The sequence below is a fragment of the Nicotiana tabacum genome, chromosome 14 (genome assembly GCF_000715075.1).
Source record: "Nicotiana tabacum cultivar K326 chromosome 14, ASM71507v2, whole genome shotgun sequence".
NCBI classification, from domain to species: domain Eukaryota; kingdom Viridiplantae; phylum Streptophyta; class Magnoliopsida; order Solanales; family Solanaceae; genus Nicotiana; species Nicotiana tabacum.
In genome coordinates this window covers 51,876,863-51,886,746 of record NC_134093.1, presented here as the reverse complement: position 1 = coordinate 51,886,746, position 9,884 = coordinate 51,876,863, and the positions used below count along the sequence as shown (strand labels likewise).

The following is a 9,884-nucleotide window of genomic DNA, read 5'->3' as shown; positions in this document are numbered from 1 at the left end:
TGACTTTTATGGTTGGGGAGAAGGTTTTGCTGAAGGTATCACCCATGAAGGGTGTTATGAGGTTTGGGAAGAGGGGAAAGTTGAGCCCCCGATTCATTGGGCCTTTTGAGGTGTTTCAGATGATAGGAGAGGTGGCTTATAAGCTTGCCTTGCCACGCAGCTTGTCGAGTGTGCATCCAGTGTTTCATGTTTCCATGCTCCGGAAGTATATTGGAGATTCGTCCCATGTTTTGGATTTCAGCACGGTTCAGTTAGAGGGTAATATGACTTATGATGTGGAGCCGATGGCTATTTTGGATCGGCAGGTTCGAAGGTTGAGGTCAGAGGATATAGCTTCAGTGAAGGTGCAATGGAGAGGTCAGCCTGTGTAGGAGGCCACCTGGGAGACCGAGCGGGAGATGCGGAGCAGATATTCACGCCTATTCGAGACTCCAGGTATGTTTCTAGACCCGTTCGAGGACGAACGGATGTTTAAGAGGGGGAGGATGTAACGACCCGGCCGGTCATTTCGAGAGTTATAACCCTGTTTTTTCCATTCCTACTTCTTTTTATGTTATTCAGCTATATTATGTTATATCGGGTTAGTTGGTTCGAGTCCGGAAGGAACTCGGAGAGAAATGAGACACTTAGTCTCATAATTGAAAATTTTAAGTTAGAAAAGTGGACCGGATATGGACCTATATGTAAACGACCTCGGATTTGAATTTTGATGATTCCAATAGCTCCGTATGGTAATTTTGGGCTTAGGAGCATGTCCGATATATTATTTGGAAGTCCATAGAGGAATTAGGCTTGAAATGCCGAAAGTTTTATTTTTGAGAAGTTTGACCGGGGAGTTGACTTTTTGATATCGGAGTCGGAATCCGATTCTGAAAATTGGAATACCTCTATTATGTCATTTAGGACTTGTGTGCAAAATTTGAGGTCAATCGGACGTGATTTGATAGGTTCCGGAGTTGTTTGTAGAAATTAAAAATTTCAAAGTTCATTAGGCTTGAATTGGGGTGTAATTCATGGTTTTAGCGTTGTTTGAGGTGATTTGAGGATATGACTAAGTTTGTATGATATTTTAGGACTTGTTGGTATATTTAGTTAAGGTCCCGAGGGCCTCGGGTGAGTTTCGGATGGTTAACGGATCAAAAATTGAACTAGAACAGCTGCTGCAATTTCCTTTTGTTGGAAATTGCTTCTGCCCAGAAATCGAAGCCCAGATCGAGCTCAGGGTCGAGGGCCACGATCGAATCCCAGATCGAGCTCAGGGTCAAGGGCCACGATCGAAGCCATGATCGAGCCCAGGATCGAGAACCAGGATCGAGGGGCAGGACCGAGGACCAGGATCAAGGACCTCGATCGTAGGCCAAGATCGAGGTAGAACCGAGGATGGCTGGGCAGAATTATAAAAATAGGGACTTCGTCCCATTTGCCATTTTTGACAAATTAGAGCTTGGGGAGAGGCGAATTTTGATATATTTTCAAGGAAAACTTGAGGTAAGTCCCTTGTGATCATTTCTACTCCATAATATTGAATTATCATCGAATAATCTGACTAGATTACATGATTTTGAGGTGTAAATCAGATATTGGAACTTATTAAATTTGGAAATAAGATTTATAGATTTGAGGGTCGAGTTGAGGTCGGATTTTAGTAAAATTGGTATGGGTAGACTCGTGGTTGAATGTGCTTTCGGATTTTGTAACTTTTGTCGGGTTACGAGATGTGGTCCCCATATGCGATTTTTGAGCCAATTTTGGGTTTTGGTCTAATTTTGAAGCTTTTCTTGTGAAATTCATTCCATTAGCGTATATTGATGGTATTATACTGATTGTGAATAGATTTGGAGCATTTGGAGGCAGAGTCCAGAGGCAAGAGCATTGTGGGGTAGAGATTTGACCGGTTTGAGGTAAGTAACGATTGTAAATCTAGTCGTGAGGGTATGAAACCCTGGATTTCATATCATTCTATTATTTTAAAGTGACGCACATACTAAGTGACGGGCGTGTGGGCATACACTGTTGGAGATTTGTGACTTTGTCCGTCACGTAGCAATTGTAAAGTTGCATACTTTGTTGAAACCATTTGATACTTATATGTTTTAGAAAGAATTTCTGTAAATTGGGCTGAATGCCATGTTTGGGCCTTGCGCCAATGCTGTTTGGACCCTTAGGGGTTGTTTCTTACCATCCTCTCACTGTTTTTGATTGAAAATCTATACTCAGTTATGTTTATATTTGTTTACCGCATAACTCAGTTTTATGACTCTATGCATATAAATATTTTGGGCCGAATGCCCTGTTTTAAAGAAATGCCCGAGGGCCTGATTTGTGAGGATGAGTGTGGATCGGGGCTGCCCGCCTGCAGCATACTTTATGACTGAGTGAGGTCGAAGGCCTGATTTGTGAGGATGAGTGTGGATCGGGGCTGCCCGCCTGCAGCATACTTTATTATTATCGCACGTGAGTTTTCCGTACAAATTATAGTGCTTGGGCTGAAGGAGCCCCTCCGGAGTCTGTACACACCCCCAGTGAGCGCAGGTACCTACTGAGTGCGAGTGCCGAGTGTGAGTGCCGAGTGCTGAGTGACTTGGAGGCAAGAGTGATTGTGAGGTATGCCCGAGTGACAAGAGTGATTGTGAGGTATGCCCGAGTGGAAAGAGTGATTGTGAGGTATGCCCGAGTGGCAAGAGTGATTGTGAGGTATGCCCGAGTGGCACGAGTGACTGTGAGGTTTGCCCGAGGGGATGTATATGAGTGATGTTTTACCCGAGGAGCTGTTTATGATTTTATCATTTTGCTCACCTTTGCATTGAGCCTTTGTTTGAAAAACTGTTGGAAAGATGTCTTTAAATGATTTTTTACTGGAACTGGGTTTAAATGAGATGTTTAATTCAAATCCTGATTTTTAAAAGCATGTGGTATTTTACTGAGATTTCCTGATATGAACGTTATATGCTTTATTGCTCGTCACTACTGCTCAGTCTTTATTTGTTGTTGTTACTTACTGAGTTGGCGTACTCACGTTACTCCTTGTACCTTGTGTGTAGATTCAGGTGTAGCTGGACACGGTAGCGGTTATTGAGTGTTCTAGTTGCAGATTTTCTTGGAGATAGCATGATAATTGTTTGGCGATCGCAGCCCCTGCTCTTCTCCCTCTTATCTTCCTCTAGTAGTATTTAGCTATTTTTCAGGCTGAGTTAGCCTTGATATTGTTAGACAGATTATAGTAGATGCTCATGACTAGTGACACCCCGATGTCGGGCTTTTCTTTTCCGCACTTCTGTTTTTCTTTGATTTGAACTCTTTAAATGGAGGTTTTATGTTAAATAACCTGGAAATTATCTTTAAAATAAAAATATCATTTTGTTTTGGAAATGAGTCGGCTTGCCTAGTTCCACGATAGGTACCATTACGACAGGGGTTAGTTTTGGGTCGTGACACCATGTATACCAGATATGGTGGGGGTGGACAGAATCATAGGCTCAAAAGGAACTTCAATGTTCATGTTCAATTTTATGAATACTGCAAAATGAAGGGTCACACTAAAGAAAACTGTTATAAGTTGGTGGGATATCCTCAGGATTGTTTGGAGAAGACGAAGGGATATAATGCAGCTCATAATGCCAATGTTTTAGCTGAAAATAATAGCAATTCTGTTGCACCTATGTTCAACTATGGTCAAAATTGAAAAGCAATGGACAAGTCTGCTAATGAAAGTCAATATGATCAGCTAGGAAACTATAGTCAGGGAGTGGAAGCTCTTACAAATCAACTGGGAAATTATGCCTTTACAAAGGAGCAATATGATCAGATTGTTTAACTGCTTAACAAAGGAGGGGCTTCAGCACCTACTGCTAATATAGACTCAACTGCAAATGCAACAAGTACTGATACAACATTGTTGGTTTCAAATGGCTCACAAGAATGGATTATAGATATTGGTGCCACAAATCACATGGTATCCGATTCTAACCTTCTCAACAAATCTATTATAGTACAGACTTCTAATCCTAAGAAAGTTCTTCTGCCAAATGGTGATGTATCTTTAGTTACTCACATATGAGCAAGTTTAATTTCTGCTAAGAGTACTGTAACTAATATATTCCACATGCCTCAGTTTAAGTATAATCTGCTTTCAGTTTCCAAAATGACAAAAGAATTACAATGTGCAACAACATTCTTTCCTGTTTTTTGTGTTTTTTAGGATCTCTTCATTGGGAAGGTGAGGGAGATTGGTAAAAAAGAAAGAGAATTATACATCTTGTTAGCTCAATTTGCAAGGAACAGCAATAGGGTTGTGTGTGCTGCTAACGAACTAACAGCAAGTGAGGCTAATAAAATCAATGTAGAGTTGTGGCATCAAAGATTTGGACATGTGTCTATACTAGTACTTAAGAGAATACTTCCTGTTAGTCTACAGAGTATTAAGGACAAAGTAGATAAATGTATAAGCTGCCCTTGTTCTAAGAAAACTAGACTTCAATTTCTAACTAGTAGTATAAGAAGTATTTGTTGTTTTGATATGATTCATGTAGACCTATGGGATCCATACAGAGTAACTACTTTTGATGGTAACAAGTACTTTCTCACTATAGTGGATGATTATAGTAGAATGACTTGGGTTTTCTTGCTTAAGCAAAAGTCAGATGTTTTCCTATGTTTGCAGCATTTCTTTAGATTTGTAAAGACACAGTTCAATAAAACTATCAAGGTTATCAAAACAGATAATGGTACAGAGTTTGTGAATTCTATTTGTGCTTGCTTATTTAAAAATCTGAGAATGATACATCAAAGAGCCTATGCTTACACCCCTCAATAGAATGTGGTAGCTAAAAGAAAACATAAACACGTTTTAGAAGTAACAAGAGCTATAAGACTGCAAGCACACATCCCTATAAGATTTTGGGGTCATTGCATCCTTGCTGTAGTATATTTGATTAACAGATTACCTAGTTCAGTAATTGAAAACTTATCTCCTTATGAAATGCTACACAATAGAAAACCTTCACTGAAACATTTAAGAGTGTTAGGGTATATATGCTTTGCAAAAACTATACAAGAACAGGATATGTTGATGCCTAGATCAAAGAAGTCTATTCATATGGGATATTTAGAAGTGCACAAAGGCTATATACTATATGATCTAGACAACAAATTATTTTTTATCAACAGAGATGTCATATTCAGAGAAGACATCTTTCCTTTCAAAGAAACACTTCCATCTGTGACACATCTATTTGTAGATACTATACCATCTATAAGCTCTTATATAGATGATACTAACATTGTGTTTGAAACTAGCGCAGGTCAACAGACTAACAATCACATTAATGTAGGTAACTCTGAAGCACCAACAATAACTCAAACATCACCAGTTGATAACATAGAAGAACACCATGATATTCAGCAAGACAATGCTTTTATTGATCATCAGGTGTCTATTGAAGGAGAAATTCAAGTACATCATAATACTCAAAATGTATCAACTGGGACACTGACTAGAGGTCAATCCAAAACACAACAACTTCCAATAAGAAAGTCTAACAGATATAAATAACCACCAGCTTGGATGAAAGATTTTGTGTCATTAAATATTCATCAAGAGGTGCCCTATGCTTTGAACAAATACATAGGATATGATCACGTATCTCCAAAATACCAAGCCTTTACTGTAGCTTTCTCTTCTACCATTGAGCCTACTACATATGCTGAAGCTAGTAAAGATCCTAGATGGATAACATCAATGCAAGAAGAAATAAAGGCATTAAAAAGCAATAACACCTGGATATTAATCAAATTACCCAAAGGAAAGAAACCTATAGGCTGTAAATGGATATACAAAATAAAATATCAAGCTTCAAGGGAGATAGAAAGATTTATGGCTAGGCTTGTAGACAAAGGTTATAGCTAACAAGAAGGTATTGATTATCAAGAAACATTTTCACATGTGGTAAAAATGGTAACTATTAGAACAATACTGGCACTGGCAGCTGCTAGACAATGGCATATACATCAAATGAATTTATACAATGCCTTTCTTCAAGGTGATTTACTTGATAAAATATATATGAATTTACCTCATGGATTTGGAAGTCAGGGGGAGAAGATGGTATGCAGACATATCAAATCATTGCTTGGATTAAAGCAAGTCCCAAGACAATGGAATGTGAAACTATCTGAAGCTCTTATAAAATTACAGTTCAAGCAAAGTCAGTATGAACACCCATTATATATAAAAAGGACAACTGAAGGTATGGTACTGGTTTTAATATATGTTGATGACATGTTACTTACAGGTGACAATTTGAAACTCATTCAAGACACCAAGAATTCCCTGCAGAACATTTTCAAAATGAAAGATCTGGGGGAGTTAAGGTATTTTCTGGGCTTAGAATTTTCTAGATCCGATGATGGTATTGTTATGCATCAAAGAAAATATGCATTGGAACTTATTGCAAAAGTAGGATTAACAACATCTAAACTAGCAGCTATACTAATTGATACAAATGTGAATCTTACAACTAAGCAGTATGATGAACATATTTGCAAGAATGAAAAATCAGAAGCAGATCCTACTGTTGATCAGGCTACCTATCAAAGGTTAATAGGAAAACTTCTATACTTGACTGTAACAAGACCAGATATATTATTTGGAGTCCAGACTCTAAGCCAATTTCTTCAACAACCAAAAAAGTCTCACGTGTAAGCAACACTAAGAATTGTGAAGTATGTTAAAAATAGTCCAGGTCAAGGTATTCTACTATCTAGTCATCACAACAACACTGTCACTGTATATTGTGATGCAGACTAGGCAGTTTGTCCAGTTACTAGGAGATCAGTTACTGATTTTCTAATCAAGGTGGGCAACTCCTTAGTTTCCTGAAAATCCAAGAAACAAACTACTGTTTCTAGAAGCTCAATCGAGGCAGTATACAGAAGTTTAGCTGCAATTGTGGCAGAATTAACATGGTTACTAGGAATGCTGAAGGAGATTGATGCTGAAGTCAACCTACTAGTTGACATATTTACTGACAGCAAAGCAGCTATTCAAATAGCTGCTAATCATGTATACTATGAGAGGACTAAACATATAGAAATAGATTGTTATTTTGTAAGAGATAAAATCCAACAAGGACTGGTTAGCACAAAATATGTCTCCACAAATGATCAACCAACAGACTTGCTAACAAAAGGTTTAAGTAAGGTTCAACATCTATATTTGAGCTCCAAGTTAGGTGTGTTTCACATTTTTACACCACCTAACTTGAGGGGGTTGTTAAATAATATAAGGACATAAATGTCATTGTCCATAAGTTAGTTAAATAGTTAAGTAGGTAGTTAGGAGTCAGTTAAGCTAATCTCTCTATATATGTAATCCGATCCTTCACACTACACAATCAATGAGAATTCTTCTTTCTCTCTTTCATTTCTATCTTCTCCTTCCCCAAATTACTTCACTATTATATAGATGTTACACAACGGAGTTATATATTTTACCCAACACGTTAAGCACCAATTTGATACTTTGTGGTGTATCGGTTGGTAGACTTGGTCAAATTATACGATAATTAGCTTTGCAACTAACACAACAATTACAACTTTCTTTATTTACTTTGGCATTAGCTTCTTTCTTTACTCTTTTTTCTTCTATAATATGATATTTGCTACTATTGAACATAGAATGAGCAATTTTTGTATGTTTTATATACAGCATTATTGATCTCTCGAGCGGCACAAGGCAAGAAAAAATGGATAAAGTATGCTCGTGATGTGGACCTTACATTAATTTAATCGCATTATGAAAATGAAAATCTAAGTGATCATCAACACATGCATGGAATTATGATAGCCCAACTGATATCAGGCTATTGAAAAACGAAAAAAAAAAAAGAAAGAAAGAGATTCTTTCGTTCCTATACTATAATTTAAATTTATTTATCAAAGTTCTCATAAATTTGTTATTTACCCACTGTAATTGTATATTATTTACAATTCATATATATTTCCCCTTAACAGGCTTCCAAACTATGATTAGTGCCTTCAATTAAAAGATTTAATTATACTTTGTTCCTTTTATTTTTTCTCCTCTCCCCTCTCCCTCTTCTTCCTCCGCCTCCCTCTTCTTTTAATTTGCCGCAATTTATGCCACATATTGCTACCATCAATTTTTACAAAATGTTACATATTTCAATTGCTGCCCAATATGGTGAAGTATCCTCCATACATGAGAAAAAAATTTAGTGATTCAAACGAATTGTGATGACTGGAAAATTATTCCCAATTGTTGGGTCATTTTCTCCAGAAATATGAAATTTATTCAAGTACTAAGATTGGGTAATGAAAATTATTTACAACTTTCATATAACATTGATACAAAAATAATATAACTACAACATCATATAACTTAAAAATAACTTTCGTAACCTATAATATTTATAACTTTAATACAATTTTGATAGATGCATACAACTTTCATACAATATTCATACAAAAAGTAATACAACTACAAAAGTATACAACTTTCATATAAATTTCATATACCTATAGTATATAATACAATTTTGATACATAAATATAATTTTATGTAAAAGATAGTATTTACAACCTAATACAAATTTCATACAATGATTCGTATAATATATACAACTTATTTACAACTTTCTTTCAATATTCATACAAAAAATACGACTATAATAGAATACAACTAAATACAATTTTCATACAAATTTCAAACAACTATAATACAACTTTAATAGATCTTCTTTAATTTCTGTTCGAATTTTAATCTGAAAATTATTCAAAATTAACTTTAATCTTCACTAAACATCCCCAAAACTGAGATATAAACTCCAAAAGATATTATTGATCATTTGCAACAACACTCAATTCAAATAAATAATAATTTTTAAATTTCAAAATCAAAACTTCAAAACTTTTTATGCGTGTCAATGTCTGGGCCGAGAGGCAGCAGCCAAGGACTAGTTCGCTGGTAACAGGCGATGACATCAAATCTATTATTGAAGAAAGGAAAAGGAGATGAGAAAAGAGAAAAGAAGCATAGAAGATCTAAAGAAGAAAAATAGGGTAGAAGAATGAAAAGAGAGAGAGAGAGAGAGTGTGTGACAAGAGGGAAGGCAGATTACTGAATGTACGAGATTCCGTTACCAAATTAAAAGACTACAATCAAGGGATATTCAAATAATATTAATTTGTATAGAATTAGTAAATTGTATATAAACTTGTAATTAAGTTAAAACCTTAATAGTGAAAGTAAAAAAGTTTCAAAACTAGTATAACTAAGTAAAAGGGGAAAAATGCGTACCATTTTTAGTGAAACAGTTCAATAATAAAAAGATTACATTTATGTATCAGTGTTGCGAGTTCAAATAAAAAAGGTCACTACTGTTCACTTATATCTTCTCTATTTTCATGTGAAATATGAAAAAACAAAAAAATTTACATATAGTCGGTTGAATTCACTTTTTAAAATTTTTTTAATTGATATATATAAATTATGTACTGATTATACATGATTATTCTATTATACATTTGCCGGCTATTTTAAATTTAAACAGTTGAGCGAATGGCTGGCTATTTAGGTTGATTCTTCAAACTAGAAATAAAAAGGTACAACCATGTGAACTGAAAGTAGGGATATTCATCAGGTTTTGGTTTTTTTACTATCAAATATTGTGGTGGAATTATAAGTACTCATTCTGTCACGATCCTAATTTTCTTCCGTAGAATGTCGTGATGACACCTAGTCTCTAAGACTAGGTAAACCTATCAATTATACGGAATACAAAACTGAAACTCAAATCTCAACATTTAAAATAAGTCAAACCACGATTCAAATAGTTACAACTCCCAAAACCCGGTAGAAATAAGTT

The 9,884-nt window shown here is 35.7% G+C and overlaps 1 protein-coding gene across 1 annotated transcript; it reads left to right on the top strand.

Moving 5' to 3' along the window:
* Positions 1–3,436: 3,436 nt before the first annotated feature.
* Positions 3,437–7,714, top strand: LOC142168944 (uncharacterized). The gene is made up of 9 exons (XM_075230121.1): positions 3,437–3,671; positions 3,828–4,033; positions 4,199–4,439; positions 4,530–4,731; positions 4,939–5,452; positions 6,194–6,245; positions 6,291–6,594; positions 6,907–7,132; positions 7,706–7,714. Exons 1-9 carry the CDS (start codon positions 3,437–3,439, stop codon positions 7,712–7,714), a joined length of 1,989 nt encoding a protein of 662 aa, XP_075086222.1.
* Positions 7,715–9,884: the final 2,170 nt, after the last annotated feature.